At 37.4% G+C, this 26,153-nt stretch overlaps 1 protein-coding gene across 13 annotated transcripts in view; it reads right to left on the reverse strand.

Moving 5' to 3' along the window:
- The window catches only part of ptprt (protein tyrosine phosphatase receptor type T), a 321,273-nt gene that overhangs the window by 209,809 nt on the left and 85,311 nt on the right, over positions 1–26,153 (reverse strand). For all 13 annotated transcript variants that reach the window (XM_048199084.1, XM_048199081.1, XM_048199083.1 and 10 more), the window contains exon 2: positions 18,463–18,588. In XM_048199084.1, coding sequence (XP_048055041.1) covers positions 18,463–18,588 — 126 coding nt within the window. The remainder of the gene's footprint in view (positions 1–18,462; positions 18,589–26,153) is intronic.

Consider the following 26,153-nt stretch of genomic DNA (forward strand, 5'->3'; position numbering starts at 1 on the left):
GCAGTCTGACGTAAAATGACGGCATGGCAACAACACTCTACTACAACAACTCTTCCTCTTCTCTAAAGCAGCCCAACATGGCCTCACCCCCTTTGTTGCGTGTTCCTGGAGCAGGGTTTATGTAAATTTTGGGGTTTGTGATGTCACCAACCCAGGAAGAAGCTCGTTGTAATCCCTAACAGCCATTTATTGTAGTCATTAAAAAGAGATTTCTGAAAATATCTCTCTTTGCATTGAACTTTGAGCATCGTAACTTTGCAGATGTTGTTTATGCTCAAACAGCAACATTACACACTAACTAAAGAATGTTGTATAGTAGAATTTTTGTACAATTTGAGGCGTTGAGAAACATGAAACATCTGAGAATCCTTCCATTGAAAATCACTCCATCTAATCTCACTGCTGTCAAAGAGAAACAACTGAGATAGTAAAGAGATCCCATTTGAGATTCTTCTTTCTAACATTGGTACTGCAGAGAAAAAAAAAACATCTCTTTTGCATTTCACTAAATTTAGACATCAAAAAAATAATAGAACTAAAAGAGATTGAGGCAGAAGCAAAGTTTTGGTTATCTGCCATCACATTAGCTAATTTTAGATTGTGACAGAACAAATAGGACAAAAGGAAAAAAGGAGGCAGGCCTTTCATACCAGAGGCTATCTATCATTAAAAACCCTACTGGGTATAAAAATATCCCTGAGCAACAAAACTGTCATTGGTCCTGTAGGCTTGTCATTTATCAAACTCTGGCCAATTGTTGTGAGGCCAGGAGGGAAAATGGGAATTCTGGGAGACATTTATCCTGTTTTGGGGCAGGATGCTGTTTTTGTCTCTCTCTCTTCTTCTTCCTCTGGTTGGATGTTAGTGATTTCTCTTCACAGGTATCTAGAGTGAGAAGCAGAAACCCAAGGGAAAATATGACACCAGCAGAATGTACGTTATCCTATCTTTCAACAGCATTGCATTTCCTAGCTTGTGAAAAGAACAATAGTAGAGGTCGAAGGCAATTAAAGGAGCGTTACATTTAAAAAATTAACATGTTACATTATTACGTTACTCCTAAAAAAGGTACTGTAACTAAGTAGCGTGCATGCAACGCCAGCATATCAAGCCACTTAGCTTTTGTAATGGGAACAATCTAGTTTTGTCACATTGTCGCCTATAACTTACAGGGCTGATATGGTGTTAAATGCCTATGACTACTTTATGAAAAAGAGAGACTGCATTGATCAGTAAGTACATTTACAATTACAAAGATTTACAAAGGTAATTGCGACTTTTTATTTTACAATTCTGAGTCAGAATTGCATGATATAAAGTCAGAATTACATTATATATTCAGAATTGTGTTATAAAGTACGAGTTGTTATCACGCAATTCTGACTTTATAACTAAAAAAGTCAGAACTGTGAGATATAAGCTCACAATTGCAAGAAAAAAAAAGTCACAATTACCATTTTTATTTTTTATTTCATGGCGGAAACAAGCTTCCAAAGTTTATAACATTGTATATTTATATTACATAGTTTATAATATTGTTTATAACATAATAATAATAATAATTAAAAAAAAAAATGCTTCTTGAGCAGCAAATCAGCATATTAGAATGATTTCTGAAGGATCATGTGTCACTGAAAACTGGAGTAATTCAGCTTTGCCATCACAGGAATACATTTTAAAATATATTTAAACAAAAAACAGTTATTTTAAATTCTAATAATGTTTCACACTATTATTGTTTTTAATATTTTTTTGATCAAATTGCTCTAGATGATACTTGGAATGTGGCTCTTGGCTCTAGTGTTAAATTGCTTCTGATGTTCCTCTTTTGTAAGTCGCAAATTGTTCAAATGACAAAATGTAAATGTTTTATGTGTGTACGGTGGATACCTGAAGCCTGATCTGAAGGTACAGTTCCTTCTAACATCCATCCTGCTCCTGCCATTTTACGTCAAATCTCAAATATCGAGACTTGATGCAAAATTTCCGCCATATAATTTAAAGAGCTTTCAGGGCTCAATCCAGGTGTCTACACTACAGAACAGAAGGAAAAACAGTGGAACAGTGGTAATATTTAGTGTGCATTAGCCTGTCCAGATGATTTCCATCAAACGTGCATGGCGGCACACAGATTCACTGTTATTTATATATAAAACAACAAATATTACAAATTGAGGTCTAATATAACACAGGCAAGATAGCATGCTATGCATAGTTAACACTGGGCCTTGTGCACTAATCCATAAGTGATCAAATCATGACCATAATTAGCTAATGGCTCCAGCAGGCATCTCTCATGAAGAATGCATGTAACCACAACTCTAACGATATTCTGTCAGGGAGCTTGGAGGAACGGAGAGCGAGAGAAGGTGCAAGATACTCTCACACATTGAGATAAATCACCTGTCTGCCTTAAACAAATGCACAAGCATAATAAATATCAATATTGCGGATTTATGTTCTTCAGACATAATTAGATCTTGAACAGTGATGTAATTCTCAGCAAACACACATTAGTTTGTTCTTTTCTGACTCTTGAGGATGAGAACACTTTCATTTTACATATACTTCAATACAAATATAATTGCTGATTCAATTTAGGAGGAAAGTGTTCTGAATACAATTGTAATCTCAACAACAAACATCTTGATGTGTTCAGAGGTACATGACAGCTTGTTAAAAGAGAGAGTGTTGTTATTCTCCTCTTCTGTGTTTATGTAATTGAAAAGAGAGCCATTTATTCAGCTCATACCCACTAATGCGGCCACGCCCACGGAGCCAGCGCTATTCACAGGAATAAAATATCTCAATCGTGTATATTGCCTTGAAAATTGTTTATCTGGATGAAAAGCCATGGTTAGATCTCTGGAAGACATTCAGTAAATTCCTGTTTGTTTTCTTCTATTGATAAGTTTTAGTGAGTTTTTGTTTCTTTAGCGCCCTCCGGCTGTAGTATAATGTAAACACCATTCATGGAAATCGTCTTCTTCTTAGGTGAATTTGTGGATAAAAAAAGCGCCCTCCGGCTGCTTAATTGCAAAAAGCGCTCATAGAGATAAAATGAATATTAAATAAAAAATACTCCTCTGTATAGAAAAGAAATGAATCCTATATTTTCCAAATGTGCATGCTTTTAAACTAAAAGCCTATATTCAACTCTTTGCTCACAGAAATCATTATATTTTAAAGTATAATATAAAACATTATTTTATATTGTAATAAAATTTTTCTTTGTTTCATATACCATGAAGTGAGACTCACAGAAGTTTTTTTTCAAGCCTACCTGCTGAAATGCCTATTAAATGCAAGTCTTTTAGATAAATTCTTTTGTCTTCACAGGTAAAGGCCATTATATGGAGATTCACGCCTCCTCGCATACCGTGTTTCTTGGCAAAAAGTGTCTTAAAAAACTAAACAGTATATTGTTATAATAAAATAGCAGCTATTTTTACATAATTTTGAAGCAAAAACTCTAGTCTACAACCTTCAATACCCAAAAGTCTTGTGAACACAGATTTAATATACTTTTATTGGCCTTATATCAGTGACTTAAGTTTTTTGTTTTTTCAGTAACCACGCATAAACATTATTCCTTCAAAAACACAAACATGTACACACATGTTCCTCACATATTATGGTAGCCTAGTTTGTGCTGAATACAGTGTAATGACACTTGTGTCATTAATATGTTTATGAACAACTGAAAAAAGCACAAATGTCAGGGCATGTCAAAACTTCTCCAGGCCCCATATCAGCCTCAGACTCCAGAGGGTTAAAATCAGCATTAAAAGTCATTCACAACCTAAACGTTTAATAAAATATTCAACAAGAAAAAAGCCAGGGATGCATTGAGACTTTCTGAAGGGTGAACTTTTGATTTCCCTGTTTAAAAGCCTTTTCAAAAGTGCATGCTAAGTTCTTTACTACATATGTTTATAGTTGAACAACAGTTTTACTGACCTTTCACTACATGAATTAACAGAAGTAAAATGGATTGTGAATGAAGTTTCATGTTGACATGATTTCCAGAGTACTCCAACTTAAACTCAATGCAACAGGCTATAAAGACCACGGGCAAAAAAAAAAAAAAAATTACATTTATCGCTCTTATCAAACATTTTTGTCTCTCAGGTTGTCCAGACACACTTTCAACACTTAGAAGATTTGAGGATTGGGCTGACAGGAGAAGATGAAAAAACAGCCAGCCCCAAGCGAAAAGGTGTGGTGGTATTATTATTATTTTTTTAACTCCTCCACATCCCCTGGATTTGACATGGTGAAGATAGAAGTAATAAGCACTCACACTCTCTCTCTCAATCATTATAACTATCAGAGCAGAAATGAGAAAGAGGAAATAGAAAAGAGAGGAATTCAGTCGTAAAAAAGTAGGTCAAATGATACTTTATCTCTGATAGAGGCGAGGAAAGAGAATGGAAGTGATACAGAAGTACGGACAGACCACGTGCGGCTATGCAGGAAGTCTTGAGGACCAATGAAAAGGCTTCTTGAAGTAGATGCACTGCACTTATTTCCTTCGAATAACCTGTGAGGGCCTCCATTTACTAAAATCAAAGGGAACAGAAAATAACAGCTGTATCTAGCCCAGCTTTCCTTGTGCATGACCAAAACCCTATTACAGAGGATTTAGTAAAGTCTTGGTTATACTTGGATATTAACAAAATGGTCTGGTATTTGTTAATGACAGCACCTTTTGAACAACATCCCTGTTTTGGTTATAATTACCTCTTCTCCAACTGTTGTAGACTTCTTTCAGCGCTGTTTTACTGGTTTGAATCATGTCAAGATTTTTGTGTGGATATATTTCTTTTACATAATCTGTAGTACAGGTATAGTCTTGCATATATTTTGAAGCATATTATGACTTAAATATTTGTTTTCTGTATCTCTGTCATTCACTCTTCAGTGTAACTGACCAGTTTTAATTATATCAGTGGCATGCAGTGGTGTTCTGAAATGAGGAGGCACATTTTTAAATGAATCAATGTAAATTCATGTGCATTACTCTTAACATTGACACATCTTCCTTGTTGAATGAACATCAAAAAAGAAACCAAATACAATTCTATTTTGTAATTTTACATTAACAATGTAATGTTCTATTTATCAAAACCAAGTCAATCTCATCACGTTAGTGTTTTAAGCATTTCTACATTCATTCCAAAACAATAACTAAAGGCAATAATAAATTAAACAATATATTTTATTTGTGTATTGTGGTTTTTCTTTTTAATTGTCAACCTAGGATATTTTGGATCATCAGCATGCTCCTTAAACACCGTCTGTCACAGGCACGAATTGTATTTTTAATTTCACCAAGCTGATTGCACTAAAAAACCCGCAGTCATCATGCTTTCATTCCATTTCAAGTTTGATTTTGAAGTGACATAAAGCGGTGATATCTAACTGGGTGATCTGTTTACTTACTTTTCAATTAGTCTTCCGATTGACGCCATCATTTGTTCAGTCAAACTGACGTGCGGAACGCGCACGTAAACAAGCGGCGGGATTTATCGCACAAACCAATCATATCCAATCATAACCAATTACATCCAATCATAGCGCGATGGAGACATTGCCTCCTCTCACGTGACTTTCCCCATTCATTCTCAATTACCCCCCACAAAACCCACCGTACGCCGGGGGTTTTCTATGAGAAGAAAAGGGAGGCATGACTCCATAGACTGTAAAGCAGGGGTCTCAAACTCAAATTGGCTGGGGGCTGTTTCTGTGATTGACACCTCATAGGAGGGCCATTTTAATATTCAAGCACAAGAAAGCGCAAAATTTCTGAAAACGTACTTAATTATTTTTAATTTACTTCAAATTTAATTTCTAAAATTTAGATCCACTCTGATGGATAGATCCGTTTAGATCCGCTCTGACAGACAACAAAAAACTCCCTGAAACCTCCTAACTCTTCCAGCCAGATAGCGGAATTCCCTGTTCTTACTGTTAATTTTATTTCTTATGCATTCCATTTTTATTATTAGGCTATGTATTTGGTTCTTCTTTATGTAAAGCACTTTGAATAACCATTGTGTATCAAATGTGCTATACAAATAAAATTGCCTTGCCTAAAATATTTTTGCCATACTTAAAAAATGTAAACAGCAGTGTCTCTATCATTGTTACATACAGTTTTAACAGTTATAGTGCAAATATCTTCTCTTACTTTATTTTAGCTTAAAGAGCATCAAAATCTTGCACTGAACCACACTGAACAAATGCAATCCCTGAATACATTTGTACACTATTATATTTCTTTCCAGACACCTAGCAACGCTTCTGCTCACAGCGCTGAGCCACATTTGTCGTTTGACGCGCATCGGATGCATTTCGGTGGTTTAAATTGACGCTCTCGACTTGTGTGAATGCTTTTATTGTAATTTAGGCAAACGCGTTCATAATAGAAGCGGCAGTTGCGGGCCGGGTGGAGGGGGAAGGCGGGCCGGCAGTTTGAGACCACTGCTGTAAAGCATGACTCCTGATGAAACTTTACCTGCGGGTGTCGCTGTTTGGCAGTGTTCCTTTAGAAATACGTGTGACTTGCGCTCTTTTTAATGACATAATTTGTAATATTAGTGTTGTTTTAAATGTAATATGGATTATTTTCTCATCCTGTTTTTTTTTGAGGAGGCACTGCCTCCCTTGCCTACTCGGAGGAAATATATATATATATGCTCATTTAATATCAGAGGAAGGTTTAACTGAGACATATGGAATGAGTAATTTTCTGCAAAATATCAAAGATGACATCTCAGTCTTTCCCCAAAAGCTGTAAGCCTCCCAAATGCAGGCTTTCTCTCTGAAATGAAAATGATTCAAAGGACACTGAGGCAGTTGACCTTCCGCTAACACAATACAACAAATGTGGGAAAGAGAGAGAGGGTGAGAGATAGAGAGAGGTAAGAAATAAGTGTGTGTGTGGTTGGGGGGGGGGGGGGGGGGGGGGGGTTGCAGATGCATAATTGTCCCCAAGGTAGAAGCAAAAGTGAAATCTGTTGTTGGTTTGGCAAAAGAAAAGGTCAGTGCTTTCAGAGGGCCTATTCAATATCGCACATACGCCCAGCCTGGTGGTTTTGGACGGCCACTCTTGAATCAAGCTTTTAGATGAGCCTTCATTGTTCCCCGAGGGTTGGAGAGAAATGCTGCATCAACAAAGGCCACCAGGGTCTGATTGCAAGGAGGACAAAGAGAGCATTCAGCTGGAGCCACCATATTATATCTGCTGATAAGCAACAGTTACAGCCTAAACACACACATGTGCATGAACACACAGAGAAGAAGATAACCAGGCTAACAAAACTGTAAAGCAGGACAAAGACTTAAGATAAATGACTTGTAGCAAGCCCTATAGAATGAGGTTTGTGTTGTGATATAGGATGCTGCTGTTGGGCTTGAACAGAGATCAAGAACAGAGATCTAAGGGCAAAATAAATGCTCCTTTCTGCTGGAAACACTATTTCTGTGCTTTGAACTCCCATAATGAAGTTGTAATACTATCAGCAAAAATTTCTAAAAGGAGTATTGAGAAAAATGAGACCGGATGGTATCTTTTTCTGGCAAAGCGTCTGCCGAGTTTGACTGTTTTGTTTGGCCCTCCTAGCTTTCTACAAGCCCAACTACACTCACACACGCAATATACACATAATAGGTACTTAAAAGCCTTGTGGTCATTCTATAATGAATAGTCATTAAGCATTACGTTACATGAGGCAGCAAGCGAGACATAACAACAGGTGCAAAACGGGAACAGCCTAATGCGCATAGCAAACATTAAGTATATCTGATGAGATGAGGTTGCTCTGAATCCCTGAATAGATGACCACACATCAAATGAATTCCATATCAATGCACCAATTTAGCTAAACCGCCTACTTTCATGCTGATAAATTATATTACTTAGAATGAAGAATTGTTATATTTTTAGAATGTTTTTAAGATGTTCATACATTGATATTGAAAAACATTCACAAACAGCTATATTAACACTGCATGAAAGGTAATAATCAAAAAAGTATTATATTATAAAAGTATTATACTTTTTTTTTTTTTTTTTTTGTATTTCAGTAATGAGAACTTGGGTGGGAAATACGCTTAATATTGCCATGAAAATGTATTTGATTTATGGGATGAGATATATGACCCAGACATGTTCTTTAGATTTTAGAACTGTACACATCATATCAGGGATGCAAATCAAATTGGTGACCTACTTATTGTGGCCTAAATCTCAGTCTAAGCAAGGTACAAGGTGGGAAATAAGATTAATAATGACATGCAAATAATGTCAATGTAATTTAAATGGTTCTTAAAATTGTGAAATTTGACCTCTTAATTCTTTATTTTAATTTTTTTTTTGGGTTGATATATGTCCCGAACATGATCTTGAGAAGTTCTGTGAGTTTTACCAGTACACATGATATCCGGTGATCCAATGATATCAAATTGGTGATCTACTTTGTAGTAGGTACTGTGGCCTAAATCCCTGCAATTATTGTCTTGCTGGGTCTGAAAACCACCAGACAAATAGCAAAGTCACTAACTAACACTTCCTAAATACAGCCTTTACCACAAACTGGACCCAAACTTTCTTGGCGAGAGACTGAGGTAACGTCACTTTAGCTCCAGGATCAGTATAGATCTACTGGGTTCAACTGTTCCGAGTCGAAGCTCTCTTGCGGTATTTAATTTCAGCTGTAAAGTGGCCCTCTCATCGCCCGGAGCTCTGCTGTCTGCTTCACAATCTGTGGAAAGAGACAGTAGAACATTTCTGCTCTCTCTCATTCTCTCTCGTTTTTATTCCCGCTCTCATTAAGCATGCCTTGCAGTGCCTCATATGTCACCCTGCATTTATTAAGTCACCATCAAATTAATTATGCCCTTCTCTCTGCCAGCCCAATGTAATCTTTCTGGTCACATTATTTCAGATTAAACTATTCCAGTGAAGAAATGGCTCCCATGAATGAAATTTGGTGGAACATAAGGTGCATTGTCTCATAAAATCATTTCAAACAGATGTAATGTGAAGAGAGTTAACTGATTTGGTGAGGACAATTTGCTGAATTGTGATAGCATGCTTACGAACAAGAGGCAAAAAAAAAAAAAAAAAAAAAAAAAATCCAAACAGATGTTCAAAAGAGAAATTTTAAAGGGACAGTTAACCCAAAGGAGCTGAAAACACTTTCATATTTTACTTAATCACAGTGGTATATTTCTGAAAGCGAGAAAGAGCATTTGGCAAAAGTAACACAAAAATATGCAACTATATAACGTTCCACAAAAATGAATAGTTTAACACAATTAGTTACTTTTTAAAAGTAATTCAGTAATGTAATGTGCTAGTTAACACTACAGAGTATTTTGCACAAAAAACCTGAAACTGTCAACAGCAGTTGTGTGAGTCATCGCTCATGTTTGCAATACTCTAAATTAGCAAGCAACTTTATTCGCTTAATTACAATGCAGAATATTTTCCTTTGTTTATTTAAAAACAAAACTAATACAACAAATAATGAGCAACAATTCCCCATCTCTGTGATTAATTCTAGTTTGCATCATCTTGATAAGCGTTAACGATGTATATAGCAATTTTAATATCTTGGTTAACTAATGCACATGCAAACCATTTAAAACTGACGCAACTAATGTTAGTCCAACAGGGGAACAGATTTATAGGCCTGTCTGCTCTCAGTCCAGTTTTTTCTGCAAACCTGATCAGTTAAATAGGCGAGTGAGCTCTTTTATGTCAAAAGATAAAGGCAAACCCAATTCCTCATAATGCTTTAATGATTCAAATTTGGATATTATTTAATTTCATTTTGATTTCATGAATTGACCTGTTCACCCTTCTGTTTTTTGAAGCTTGGGAGCCTAAATTCACTTTGCATTAGAATCTGTGTGACTGAAAGACCATTGCAGTCTGTGTGTCTAAAGTTTGTGTGTATATGTGTGTCTCTGTGCTATTGAATTTGACAGACATGCATACTTGAAGGCCCTGTGATCGCCTGTCAGAAACACAGAGTGTCTCTTCGCTCGTACAGCACCTCATAAAGTGAAATGCTTCATCTTTCCGTCCTCCCTTTATCCCTCAATATGCCCATTTTTCATTGTCCCCATATCGTTCACAATCTCATCTCCTCTATGTAGTAATCTTTTTATCTCTGTGCTTGGATAATACAATTTTCTGATCATTTGTTGGGATGAAGAGTTTCTGTTATCCATCACTTGCAACGAAGGCCAGAAGTTTGTTGTCTGGTGACGACCTTGAGCGGTGTGTGGTTGTGTGGCCGCCTTTTCCACATAGAGGAAACAGAGATGGGTAACCATAAGTCAATGCCATTGTTCGACCACCAGAGCATTTAAAAGCCATTGTTGTCAGGAGCAATGTAGCCCCAGAGAGAAACGCAGAGAGCTGGTAGTTTTTTCATGGCGATACATCAGTAAGCTTAATGCAGCACTACCTCAGTAAGAGTAAATCAGTGGTCTTAATCGTGCTTTAAGAATAGCAAGGTCTATCAGAATAGCAAGACACTGCTGTAATCATACTGTAATGCATCACATAGGTCATTCAGTTCTTAAGCTTGATGCTGTATGGGAGTTCTGCAGACATGTAATGTCTATGTCTACACAGAGCTGTATATTTAAAGACGTAAGTTCCAGCGTTCTCGCAAAGAAAACATGGAATTAAAATTGTGGTTTATATCATATCTAATACATTGCAAATAATATCCTATTTAATATTTTAATGTCCTAAAAGATGTATTGAAATGTATTGTCACTACATAAATGTCCTATTATGTTCATTTTGTAGCAAACATCTCTCTTGAAATAGTTAATAATCCTTATCCAGTGCTCATAAATGACTGGAAAAGTCAAGGATATTCATTTATTAAAAGATGTAGCAACCTGGAAGTTCATTTCAGATGTGTAAAAAATATGCATAATGGAAAAGTAATTTAAAAAGTTTTCCAAGCCTGGAAATGCCATCAAAGCTAATGAAAATGTCTTTATTCAATTTTTTTTTTCTCTCCATTGTTAAAAACAGAAACTAAACTTCATCTATTAAAACTAAACAGCAAAAACAACTCATTAAAATGGATCAGAAAACCAAAAAAAAATTACCACCTAGTTGTGAGGATGGAAAACATTAAAAACAAAACAGATGTTTTAGGGGAAAAAACTATACTAACATTGTAAGCACACCTCAGGGAGGCTAATTAAATAATAAAAATTCATGATAAGTAATCTTTAAATCCCAAATCATTCTTTGATGAGGAGAGACATTGCGTGTTTCTGACAGGTGATCAATGGGCCTTCAAGTCTGCAATGTCACACAGAATCTAATGCAACGTGAATTTAGGCTCCCAAGCTTAAAAATACTGAACGGTGAACAAGTCAATTCATGAAATCAAAATGAAATGAAATGATTTCCAAATTTTAGATCATTAAAGCATTAACATCATGAGGAATCAGCTATTACATTACATCAGTGCCTATTGGGCAGTTATAAACTTGGCCCACCCAGTCGTGAGGATGGAAAACATTAAAAATGAAGCTGATGTTTTTCAAAAGAACTATACACTAAGGTTATAAGTACACCTCAGGGATTGCATGATAAAATTGCATGATAAAACATCTTCTAAAATCCCAAATCGTTCTTCGATGAGGAGGGAGGCGTGAGCAAGCAACCAAACAAAGCAGACATGGGCAAAAGACATTCTGTTTTCCTGCCGAGAACAGATGCGTGTTTTTGTCCTGTTAATCACAAGCTCCGATTCTTGACCCAAGCCGCTCGACAGCATTCTGTCCCACCGAGTGAGTGTGAGTGTGTGTGAGTCTGAAAGTGTGAATGCATCACTAGGAGTGTGTTCATCGAGGCATGTAAACCAGAGCAGAGACATGTAAGTCAGCAGAGGGCCCGAGCGAGGCTTTAATGAAAGCAGCGTGTCAGCGGAAGGTGTGATGAATTCAGGAGACATGGGAGGGGGAGACTGAGAAAGCAGAGGGAAGAAAAAAGCAAGAGGGAAGATCGAGGCATTGGGAGAAGGGAAGAGCGGAGGGCTCTTAGCAGTCGGGTCCCCAGTGTGAGAGCGTGATTCCGGCAGCTCGCGGCAGGAGACTCTTAGAGGCTGTAGCTTTGCTTTATTGGAGCCTGGAAATCAGTAAACAAGACTGATGTGTGTTGGGATAGGCTGCTAAATCCGCTACTTCTCTCTCCATCATCTGCTTATATCTGTCTTTTTCGGTCTATCGCTCTCTATTTCTGTCTATTGTCTCTTTTGGCCTGTCAATCTCATTCATGGCAGTATGCTGCTGGATAACCAGCTTCCCTCATTCTCTATCTCTCTCTGAGTAACATTTGAACATAGTCCAAAACCACATAGTTCAAAACCACCTTCTCAGTATTTCCAAATGACCAGATAAGACTTTATTATCACTTTAAAATGCAGAATGTCACTAAGCCTATTATTACTTCCAGCTAAAACTTGGGAGAAGGGCTGCAAAAAAATATCTAATAAATGCAATCAAAAAAGCTCCAGGTTTGCTGCACTTGTTTGCAGGGCTGCACAAATAACAAATAAACAAATAAACAAAATAAGAAATACAGTAATATTGCATTGTAAAATTATGCATTATGCATGCAGGTTTATAGCCAAGCAAACTGAGGCACTAAATGTCACCTAAACATTAAATCTCTCAAATGAACATTTCTATTTAGTGAATCTGTTCACTTGGATAGTTAATTTAAATGCACCAGTTCATTAAAATGTATATATATCTTGTTAAATTTTGCTGTTTGATCATTATGCTTTCACTCAATTATATAAACGACGTGTTGTATAGTTATATTTGCGGCATTTTGTGAATATATCTGTTCATTAATCATCTTAATGAGAGATTCTCAATGTTTTTTTTGTGTCAGAACAATAATCTGATTGGAAAAAAAAATAATAATAATTCATTAGTTTGTAGTGTAACATGACTGTAGTTTAACTACTTTAAATTATGAGCAACTCAAAGATTCACTCAACACTGGTTTTTATGTGTCTATATGATTAAGTGAATGTGTAAGTGGGTGTATGCAAGTGCTTGCCTAGAGCTCCTTCCCTGTCAATTTCTTTTCAATTGCAACCTTTTCCGCCCCACTTTCTAATCTTAGAGGACAGAAATCAGGCACACAATCAAGCACTGCTGCCCATGAGAGCCCTCAAATCATCAAGAAGAACAAAAAAAAAAGATGAAAAAGTAAAAGCGAAAGGCTACAAATGCCATTTACCCTCGTCAACCATCTGTAACACGCACATTAACGCAATATCGCCCTGACAACCTATAATTCAGAACTCAATTACCATTCCAAAAAGTGCACAGTATGCAGAGGGACTTTGGACACCCAAGTGGACGGCTGCATGGAAATCATTTGTCATGATTAAATGACAGCTCTTTTGATTGACTCTGATTTGTTGACAGCTCTGGCCAATCAGAGCACAGAAATAGTAGGACAAATATCAGAAAAACATGAGAAACAAAGAGAGAAACAGTGAAATAACATAAAAAAAATAGGCCATGGGCTTTCATCTGTCCGTCAAAGGCAGTGTAAATACATCTGAAAATAAATGGCCTCTGTGAGTTCATTAGGTCCGTAAAAGATTTCAAAAAGTTTTATAAATAAAACACAAGAGAAGCTAGAAACACAGTACAAACCATTCAAAAAGATACTTAGCTGTTCCTTCAAAGAACAAACTAGCGACCCCAAGTATCACAGACTAAAAATACCCCAGTTTAAGTTTACATTTAAAGGGATATTTCACCCAAAAAGGAAAAAAAATCTGTCATCTTTTACTCATGTAGCTCCAAAACCTATAATTTTGTTTTTCCTTTCTACCTTGGAACACAAAAGCAGATGTTCAAAAAAAATATATGAATACTATTGTACGTGTTAATCAGAAACTTTCCCAAATGACATGTGCGCATTACTGCCTAAAATCAGATGTTTTTGGCATCAAAGCCACTATTGAGTTTGACTACATAAAATAACTCTAACTAAAAGTACCGGTGCACATTCCACCGCTTAATGTTTTGGAGTGTGGCATCGGAGGGATGATTGGTCTCCTCTCTGAGTGCAATAAGAGCGTGTGCACCTGGCCACAACATCTCATTCACAGATGTATTTTCCCTGGAGGAGCTTGTCTCTGAAGCCCTCAGAGAGTGGCGGTAATGAGAGGAATGGATTGTATTGATGCTAGTGACCCGTGGTCCACGGAGGAATAAAATGAAACAGTGGCGACTGACAGGCTTCATTACACTTCCTGTAAGAACACATTAAGGTGCCCTCATCCCCACCTGAGTCGCTTTTCTCCCTCTATCTCCTACCTTTTCTTGCTTTGCCCTTAGGAAAAACAAACCACAAATGAGACCTCCCTGATATAGCAAATTATTCCCCTAGGGTAGCAATGAGACTAAATGGAGAGCAAAAGGAGATATATAATTAAATCCAAGAGATTTCTTTTGATAAAATATCCATCCTTATAATCTCACAGACACTGTTGACACTCTTGCCAAGATACTGAAGTCGACATTTAAAAATCTCAATATGGCCTAAAACGTTGCTCATCCAGTTCTTTCAAGATCATATTAGGGCTGCCCTAATAGTTGCAGGGGAAAAAAAAAAAAAACTCCACAGGAAGTGGCGAAGTCATGCAGCCCGTGAGGGACAGATCATTAACAACGGGCTCTTGTGGTAATTACAATATGTCAGGCAGCAAATCCAAACATTCGCCTATCATCCATCGACCTCAAATATGACTTATCATTTGAAACATGTAAGTAGTAGCAATGTTAACCTAAATAAATATGCGCTTGTGACGAGCAGGGCGGGCGAGAGCCGTGAGGGAACGGCGCGAGGCCGGTGACGCAAGTGATAACAAGCATCACCTGCGAGGCGCACCGGCCTTGAGTCTCTCACGGAGGAGCTCCGGGAGAATAAAAGGAGGAGCGACGACAGTGAAGGACGAGAGAGGACCAGGCCTGGACTTTATTTTATGTTTTATTATGTTTGTGTGGCCGGAAGACGTCCGCGAGGGTCTGCCGGCATTACTTTCGTTTTGTATTTGTTTATTTTGGAATTAAAACTTTGTTTGAACGTTCGCCGGTTCCTGCCTCCTTCTTCCCGTACATACGAACTGTGTTACAGCGCTATTATTAGGTGCATATCCTAGTGCTTGTGCAGCACGTGGAAGCTGAAGTATTAGCTTCATTGTGCTTTTATAAAATAAAGAAAACAAACTGGATGCGCTTTCTGCCCTCTCGGTCTCCCTGAACTGGAGCGTGTCACAAAAATGAACTCGGTGTACAGGCTACTTACCTCACAAAATGAGAAATATATATATATATCTACTTTAAAATGAACCAATTAAAATACTCTATAAGCTAAAAATTATGCCTATATGTTATGCATATATTTAAGTAATTAAATTAATATAAACATGTGATTAGTCGACTATTGGCTTGAATGAATGACTACTAGTCGACTAGAAAAATCTTTAGTCGAGGGCAGCCCTAGATCATATTATGATTCTAGCTATTCTATTTACATGGCTTTTATCTTTTAGCTCTGTACTCTTACTATACATCAACAGGAGATCAAATTCTCCAAAATAATTTTAGGAGGCATTCTAGGAGATGAAGTTGTTACTGCAGTTAAGTGGATGAGCCATGGATGAGACAAATCTGAGCAAAAAAAGTTTTCCCTTATAAGGCTGCTACCCTCTATAAAATGATTTTATTTCATTTTTCATTTTAAATGTTATTTTACATTTTATTTTATTCTCAATTCCATCATCATGAAATTTAGGATGCTCTACGCTGGCAGCAATCTGAATAGCACTTATCATGCAAAGAAGCACACTTCCAAAAACCCTAACGAGAACTCCATTAGGTCAAAGTCCCATTAAAGCAAGTCCTTTCACTCGGCAGCTATCTTTTAATGCCTCTCGGGCAGGTGTTTCAGTCCTACAACTACAGCTCCTATCTCTTTGAATGGGGGAACATCTCAACATTCTCCAAAGCTGTTAAACAAGCTTACGATTAAATTTCATATTAGAAATCACCACTGAAATCTGACAACAATTGTCCCATAAATCATGACAAAAAACTGCATTTTTCAGGCTGGACCAGCAAATGCGCATGTGCAGTCCTAAGCGTGCGTCTCAGAACACTGACTGTTTCTATAGCAACCGGAGCTTCTAACAGCGGCTGCAGTGATGCAATGACTTCACCAATCAGCGACTGGCAGTTTCATTTAGAAGGCGGGATTTATTCCGCCATATTGCGTGTTGCACTTTCTCCCATTAATAGTAATATGAGCGCGTCATCGTTGTATATCTAAAGTCTTTGATTAGTTCTCCTGAGCTATAAAAAGGCAACCTCTGAGCAATACAATTTTCCTGTGGGCACACTCTTCAAATTGCTACTTTTCATCAGGTCTTTTGCATCCTGGGTGTAATTCACTGAACACTGTATTAAGTGCCGCCTACAATCAGAGAGGAGAGACTGATATCGGTGCGTCTCCACGGGGCTTAATGACGGAAGGATCATGCCGCGGCCCAATTTCCTCCCCTGATTAGACAATCAGATCCTGATGACATCAACACGCGCAGATGGTGCTTCTTCAGCCGTTTATTTATTAATGAGTGCTTGTGTATTTTTATCAGATGGGGCCTGATGCTAGTGCCCCCAATAGAGAAAAATTACTAGACTTTGATGTTTTCGACTAGATTTTGTTTGATGCTGTTGACGACCTCATTTCCTCAAAACAGTGCGTCTCAACTGGTTTTGCTTCAGGACCCAGATTTTACTTTGGGCATCAAGTGGCGACTCAATACAGTGTCCTAAACAGGAATCGCATTATAAAGCATTGTACCCATTCTGGCAAAGGTGCTTTCAATAGCTTAGTTACCCCCCCAAAATTGTAATTTATAAGGATGTAGCATCTTTCCAATGGTGCGTCTGGAAGCCGGAGTGCTTCGGTGTCAGATGTAGTGTGTAGAGAGCAAATGGGGTTAAATAAGCTGATGGGGAGAGACGCAGTTGTGTAGCTGACTCTATTGTCTTTAAGAGTGCTGTGAGACAGAGGTTGTTGAGCGCTGCAGGAGATGGCTGAGTGAGAGTGACAGAGAACTTGATTGCCATTTGTCTCACTGTGAACTACTGCCGAGCTTCCGAGGGAGACAGACTGAGAGAGAAAGAGATAGAATTCGAGGCAGACTGGAGGCCAAAGTGCCTTCTCCACAGGGTTTGAAATGAACTTTTTCACTCACCAGCCAATTTAGCTACTAAGTTAGCTGTCACTCAAAATTTCTACTAGTCAAAACAAAAATATAAGAAATAATAAACTCTTGGACATGCGGCGTTTATGAGAACGGGTTGGAAAAAGTGGTTCTCTCGCCGAGACTCTGACATCTCGCATGCAGGCCTATCGCACATCGGTCGCGTCATTCTGTACTCGCGTTCTCGAGTTCAAAGCGGCAGTCCAAAACAGTGAATCACCATACAGGACAAAGTTCACTTCAAGAAAGAACAAAGTGGCATCAGTGAGTTTGAATTAATGTATTTGAAAAAACAGAGCAAACAGAAAGAATAAGGGTGACGAGGCGTTTCTTTCAATGTGCGACCCTTTTTACACTTTGTTTTGCTAATGTTTGAGGCTCCTTTTAGGGGAAGGGCTCTGATAGTGATGCCATGCAATGTGATAGAACATAATTTATGAATCATAACCCTCCAAATTGTCTAGTGTGTTGATATGCTTTTCCCGCCACGGTGGATTTTCACACGCATTTGGCGGGATTCCAGGTGTTAATTTCAAACCCTGCTTCTCCATATAACAAGAGGCCAATGGAGAGAAGAATGAGGAGGGAAACATGAATAAAATGAAGGAGAGATTGAGATGTGACTGAAGAAAATAGATCTTGGGAATGGCTGAGGAGTTTGAAAAAGGAACTGATCACCCAAAAATTACCCTCGTGTCATTCCGAAATAGTGTGATATTTGTTTCTCCATGCAACACTAAAAGAAGAAATGTTGAAACAGCTCTTTTTTCACACATCAACTGACCATGTCTATCAAAAACGTACCATAAATCTACTTTTAAATGCTTAAATTTTCATCTGTTGCTCACTATATCATATACAGTGGCTTCATATAGAGCATAAATCTATATAAAGCGTAACAGTGTCCTACCCACTTTTTCATTTTAATGGTATTTTATGTCAGTTTGGAGCATCACAGACTATAAAAAAAAAAAAATTAAACACCACATTGGTCTAGAACAACAATAATAGCAATTTTCATTTTTGAGTGAACTATTCCATTAAAAATTCTTCAACAGAAGAGAAAGAGAGAAAGAAAACAGGAAAGAGTGAGTCATGTAGGTGTATATCATACCTGTGGGAACGGCCGCGTCCATGGAGGGTCTCTCCCAGGTGTTGACTTGCTCCCAGGCGAAGCCATTAGTCCCCAACGCCACGCTGTAGCCACAATTACTGTAGTGCTCTTCAAACGAACAGCTGCCTACAGAACACACACGAGAGGGAAGATGGCATATGTCAACATGATTAAGCCACGGAGTGCCATCATTACTTCATCTTCGCTAAAAACACGATTTTCCACTGCATTAAGCTTTATGCTAGCCGGGAGCTAAGGATTAGAAACCCAGGATGAAATAGCACTAATTAAATGTACTCATTTTAACATGTCTTGTATCGTAGCTTTGAGAGAGGGTTTATTATAAGCAGTAAGGTGTAAGAGGGTGTGCTGTATTGTGAATATATACTAAAGGGCCAATGCTATATATAACGTGCAGCAGAGTGACACAATGCAGCGCAGCCTTGACTTGCTGCTTTTATGAAATGGTTACTACATAATAAAAAATATTATAATCACAGATTTTTATTAAAATATTGCTTTATCAAGAAAATGTATATATTCTCTGAATATTTATTTATTTATCATTGTAGCATTTATTGCCGTATTTAAATTAATCTTGACAAATTCCGATTTCAATTTTAAAAATCATTACTGTATATTACAGGATTTTAATTTCATTGAAATTAAAAATAAAAATGTAGTTAAAAAAATGTCATACACATTATGATAATGATAATTTGGGACAAAATGTGAAACTGTGGTTTACTTAAAAAAAAACAAATATTATTAACAATATTATTTTCTTTATGCAAAAATAATTCAATGTCATTTTTTGTGCCTGATGAACAGGCTTTTGTCTGCTAATAAACAGGTTTTTACATTAAATTACTATACTATGACTGGAATACTGTATTGACCAATCAGCATCTAGGGCGGGAACTATCTATACTATCTATACCTATTTATAGTTCTTGTTTCCTTTCAGACTATTTTCTTTCCTGAATCTTTGTAGGATGGACTGAACGTGTCATACAGCCTTATTCGATTGGACGTTGTTTCTGTACGACACAACGCGGAAATCGCTTTAGCTTGTGTGCACGTTAAGCGCTCAGATTCAACATGATGAAACTTCTGCCTGCAGGATACTTACATTTACATTTCTGCATATTTCAAGGACCAAATATTCACTACCGTCTTAATTTGCCCCTGCGTATTAGGCTACACAAGAGGATTAAAATGCTACAAAAATAATTAATTTGCCACGAGCACCGAAAGGCAATGAATCCTACAATACCAGCAAGATTCGCAAACCACATCAAAGGTATTCTCAAAGAAATCACACAACCATAAAAAACAACAATTGTAAAATATTCAGAATTTTCCAAGGGGAGCGATCGAAGGGCCTAGTGATCTATTGAAGGAAAGAATTAACCAGTCAAAGACGTGATTTTGTGGAACACGTCTGCCCGCTGGGGTTCAGTTCAGACAGCAGCTGAAGAAGAAATGAGGCCTCATGAAGTTTATGTAACCCTCAGTTACTAATTGACTTTGAAGTGTGCATACTTTCATACTGCCACCCTGCTTGTCCTCAGCCTACACTGGGAAAAGAAGACGTTTTCATACTCAAAAAATCAAAAAGTGTCAAAAAATTAGCATAGCATAACATATTTTTGTACTGAATTTTGGGTTTGTTGAGGGATGTTTAGGTAATCGTACACATTCGATTACATACAATAAAATTGTATCATTTATAACATTTAGAGTAAAAAAAAAAAAACTTTAAATATGTTTAACTTTAAAGATTTACAAAGACTTTTTAAATCTCTGACTTGTTTCTCTCTGACAGAAATTTTATGAGTTCAATCCCACAGGTGACTGTGTTAAAAACTCAACACAAATCCATCGCAGGACTTTAATTTATCAATAAATAATGGAGAAACTTTCACTGTAAAGACCTTTGTAAATGGCAAATTTATTTATAAATGATATTCAAATGAGGTAATAAAAGTTAAGTAATTTGCATTTTTGTTTGGCTCTTGAAAGGTCAATCAGTATAAAATATACAGTAAGTGAAGCACAATATTATGGTTAAAACAAACATGTTTTACTCATTCATTCTATTGAAATCACACAGAACATATAGCAGACAAAAGGTTCAATGGGGTTCTATATAGATCAATTTTAAAGAATTCTTTATGCCAAAAGGTTCTATATAAGGAGAAATGTCTTAAATTACTGCATAATACTTTCATGTTTAATTGGTTATTTCCAATTTTCCTAGTGATAAAGTATGTTTGTACAGTATCTACTGATAACAGTGACCAAGATAACTACTAAAACTCAGTGTATTGAAATAACCCGATTTACATGCAAATCAATAAACTTGCAATGCAAGTAAACCACGTTTACGAGACTGTATTAAAAAAATCAGGATATTCCCCAATGGAGACATCAAAACGTAAGCACCTATTTTACTCAGAGTATTCTATTTATTATGTGAGTTGTGAAATAAAGCATTAAAAACCCAAGAGTATTTCAAAATGTCACAGACTCATTCTCCTCTCTTATTTGTAGTTTCTACAACTGTAGCACGTGTCCTTTGGCTCCACGAGATGAGAACACCATTTTTTATATTTCTTGGGTCAAGAAAAAGTCAGAATTTGCTATATATTTCTCCTCCACCACGAAAGACTCACTGTGGCTGGATGCGTTCAAATCTGCCAAATAAAGACATTTTCCTGTCACATGCGCACTTCAATAAGCTGACAGAAAGTAGGGTATGGTGTTTACATGCCAGGCAAAATCAGGGTAATGGGCAAAAATCTAGCTCTCTCGATCGGTTTATTCTTAAGGCATTTATGATATTATGCCGAAAGAAAGGAAAATGGTTTAACGCGTTTACATGACCACACGTGTAGGCTTAAAGGTGCCCTAGAATTAAAAATGTAATTTATATTGGCATAGTTAAATAACAAGAGTCCAGTACATGGAAATGACATACAGTGAGTCTCAAACTCCATTGTTTCCTCCTTCTTATATAAATCTAATTTGTTTAAAAGACCTCCGACAAACAGGCGAATCTCAACATAACACAGACTGTTACGTAACAGCATATGCCAGCCCATGATCGAGGCATTAGACAAGGGCAGCCAGTATTAACGTCTGGATCTGTGCACAGCTGAATCATCAGACTAGGTAAGCAAGCAAGAACAACAGCGAAAAATGGCAGATGGAGCAATAATAACTGACATGATCCATGATAACATGATATTTTTAGTGATATTTGTAAATTGTGGTTCTAAATGTTTCGTTAGCATGTTGCTAATGTACTGTTAAATGTGGTTAAAGTTACGATTGTTTCTTACTGTATTCACGGAGACAAGAGCCGTCTGTATTTTCATTTTTTAAACACTTGCAGTCTGTATAATGCACAAACACATCTTCATTCTTTATAAATCTCTCCAACAGTGTGTAATGTTAGCTTTAGCCACGGAGCAAAACCTCAAACTCATTCAGAATCAAATGTAAACATCCAAATAAATACAATACTCACATAATCTGACGCATATATGCAGTATGCATGATGAACACTTTGTAAAGATCCATTTTGAGGGTTATATTAGCTGTGTAAACTTTGTTTATGCACTGTTTAAGGCAAGCGCGAGCATTTAAAGGGGACGCAGCCTGAATCGGCGCATTTCTAATTATGCCCCAAAATAGGCAGTTAAAAAAATTAATAAAAAAAAATCTATGGGGTATTTTGAGCTGAAACTTCACAGACACATTCAGGGGACACCTTAGACTTATATTACATCTTGTAAAAAAACATTCGATGGCACCTTTAAGCATAATCGTTTAAGAACGTGCATGTATGTATTCACTGTCTATCCAAAAGTATGGAAATGTACGAAACTGGGCGAGTATCATCCCTAACTTGCAAATATTTACAAATACTAATGAGATCACATTGCACACACACTCGCACACAGTATCTCTCCTCTAATTAATGTTGCCTACCAAATTGATCCATTATTGATAAGTTGCCCCACAGCAGACAAGCAAGACTTTCCAAGCTCATCAGTGGCAGACATGGCCTCGTCCTTCACATCTGCTGCTCACTGCTCCACACCTCTCACAGCTCACTTGCATATGCCCTACCGCTGGCACGCTGTCAATACGATGTTTATCGAACATAGCGCTCATGCTATCAGGAGTGCTTGATGAACTTAGAGATGTTTTCACAGCTCAGGAAAGGAAGATGTTAGATTTGGGGCAGATGTGGAAGTTGTGGATGGGTAACATCTGCTAGAGTAATAGAAGGATTTGTTTACACTCTGAAAAATAACTGGCGTGTACAGAAACAGAGGTGTCAGGGTCTTTACTGTTCTCTTTATAAGTGGAGCCTGTTTCTGTAAAAAAAAAAAACACTGTGATGTGTTGGTTTGATTTTAAAGCTTCAACATGAATACAAATGTCTTATAATGCCACTAATTTGCAAAATATAATAAACTAACCACTCTTACAAAAAAGTACTGTGTAGAAAATGACAGACAGATAGATGGACGGATGGAATAAAAACAGATATATGGAAAACCTTTGCTATAAAGGTTATAAACAAGTTGATATTTGCCTTGCCTAACTTTACTAAAACATGAACCAACTTAACTAAGGGAAGGAGAATTGAACATTTTCAGCTACAGTTTTCTTTCTTTGAGATCTTATTTAACAGATATTGACATTACGTTCATGTTTGAGAGTTTAATTGCATTAGTCATAAGCATATGCTGTGTCTTTCTTGGCCCTCACCAGCGGCATTTCCAGTCGAGCAGACAAATAGTCGGTTTGAAACTAAAGTGATTATGTCCACCTCACTAAGCAAAAATAATAGCTCAGATATCTGTTGTTAATGCAGTGATCTTTAAAATCTCATCATCTGTATAAAGTTTATTTTCAGTTTCACATTTAAAGGGGACCTATTATGCCCCATTTCACAATATGTAATATAAGTCTCTGGTGTCCCCAGAATGTGTCTGTGAAATTTCAGCTCAAATTACCCCACATATCATTTATTACAGCTTGTCAAATTTGCCCCTATTTGCGTGTGAGCAAAAACATGCATGCCCGCTTTCCAAAAGAGGGTGGAGCTTTAACAGCTCGCACTTCGGTTGCTCAACAACAACAAAGCTGGAGAATCTCACGCAGCCAAAATGAGGATTGTCAGTAACAGTGTTAAGCCTTATATTGTTTAAACTGGAGTCAGACACTGATGGAGAGACTCAGGAAGAAGTTACAACTTTTAGAATGCGTCTGGACGTTTCTGAATGATTAGTGGATACATTTATGTAGTTGCTGTGGAGTTGATTCAACTCATCGACTAGCATGTGCCACACCCACTTTACATAGCGTACCTGTTTGCCAAACAGAGCCATACACACCAGGCTAATGTTTATGATTGCTATAAAATGCTGTGAATGGTCTGTGAATATATGTGGTGAATATTTTTCGCTCGGACAGAAACACAGAACTTGCCAGGTTCAACTTGCAGGCTATCCGAGCTAACGAGACTCTAAATAGTGTTCTGTAGCCATCTGTGCAGCCAACGACAGAACAGTTAGCATGCTTTGCTCAAACTTTTGCCATGGTACAGTTGTCGTTTGCGAAAACAAAATAGCGGCGCCCTGGGTGGAAACGTGCAGATTAAGGGGTGGTAATATTATTGTAAGATCCCCTTCCTACGTCACTAGAGGAGCGAAATCTGAGTGGCTTGTTTTTTCACATGCTTGCAGAGGAAGGCTTACCAAAACAACAGGGACCTGATTATAGCACTTGAGCAAAGAAAAAAGTCATATTTTCATATCACATGGAAGAAACATTCTGAAAATCCAAGCCAAAATGAAAGGGGGTCATTTCCACCAAAGTACACTTTTCTAGAAGTAGAACATTCTAAACTCAGAATGTTAAAAAATGGAAATCATCATTCATTTGTCCCTTCTCTAATTAAAGTGGACCAAAAGAAAACTATTTTTATGCATTCATTAAGTTGGTTATTGATTTACATATCTTTCCTGTGTCCTCAACTAGAGTTGTCAAAAGTACAGGCTTTGGTACCAATCGGTACTGAAATTTTAAAAATGGGACGCTTTAAATGCTGTTGAGCACATTCGTAACCACCTCTGATTGGCCATCGTTTTCACAGCTCATCGGATATGTCTGTGATTGGCTACAATTATCAACACATGAGAGCTTTTGAAAGCACATGGAAGTGTTAAAGTGTTAAAGTGGGAGCGTTTGAAAGCAGACGTCTATCAGCGGACTGGTCCATGATAGACGCCTGATTTCAATTGCTACCGTGTGTATCCATGTAAGAGCTCTGTGAATTGATAACTATTTACAGCTTTTTTGAAGCGTTGATCATTGAAGCCAATCACAGACATATCCGATGAGCCGTGAACACAATGGCCAATGTGTTTACGAATTCGCTCAACAGCGCTCAAAGCATCACATTTTTAAAATGTTAGTACCAACTTAATACCGAAGTTGGTACTTTTGACAACTCTATTCTCGATATCATTTTCCATCTTGTCAGGCATTTGTAAAAATCCCTTTTCTTGCAAAAAACAGTTCCTAATCACCTACTCCAGGAAGTGACTTGTTTTGTGTTTTTTTTTTTTTTTTTTTTTTTTATTTTGAGGTATTACTTTGTCTCACACTAACTGTATATGTATAAATCAGTTTTATATGTATGATCAATACCTATATAAATTGATATATCAATCAATTTATATAGGTATATATATGTGTGTGTGTGTGTATACATAATACATTATGTCTATAAGTAGCTATACATTTTTATGAATATTAAAATATAATAGAAAAAAAGAGCCAAATGTAGAGGTTTTTACTGTTTACATATGTAAACTATAAAACCCTCTATGTTTAGCTCTTTATTTCCATTCTGTTCATGTTGTTGCCTTTAGAAATACTACCTTAAATATAAGCATATTCATTTTATAGAAAGTCAGAACATGACCCAGAGGATTTTTGTCAATATTATTGACAACTAGAGACATCTGCTGTTGTGATTATGGAGTTCACAGGGAGAAAATCAACCCCCCTCCCCACCCCCCAGAAGCGGACAACTCCAATCAGATCAGACTGGAGCATGAACCAGGAGCAAGCGGGCCAATTTAATCCATGAAACACACATTCACGTACACACATTCATTTTGAAGGCAACCTCGCATGGCTTGTCGCTGTGAATTAAGCAAGAGCGGCCTGACACGAGCGTACAACAAGAAAGGAAACTCCACATCACACGCTCACTTGTTTTCCTTCTCCCAACACCTTTTAGCACACAAACACGCACAGCGGCTCTCTAGCGAGCTTGTCACTCATTCAATGTAGCAGCTCCGTCAACCTGAGCTAATGCAACTTTTTCCACCTCACCTGCCGCCTTTAACCTCGTCCGCTCGGGCCACAGAATCCATTGTGCACCGCAAATCTCTCCCATCCATCATCTGTGCTACAGGTGCAGCCGTGCCTGCCGGACAGACGCTGATTTCCTAGTTTCACTTACAACAGAAGGACAAAGAGATGCCAGTCCACCCACGCCAGAGCGGATATTTACCACCCTACCCGACGCCAACTTCCTAATTGTTCAAACTCATTCATACGTCCACATGTATTAGCTGTACACACCTCAGTGATTC

Source organism: Megalobrama amblycephala, linkage group LG8 (assembly GCF_018812025.1).
Source record: "Megalobrama amblycephala isolate DHTTF-2021 linkage group LG8, ASM1881202v1, whole genome shotgun sequence".
NCBI classification, from domain to species: domain Eukaryota; kingdom Metazoa; phylum Chordata; class Actinopteri; order Cypriniformes; family Xenocyprididae; genus Megalobrama; species Megalobrama amblycephala.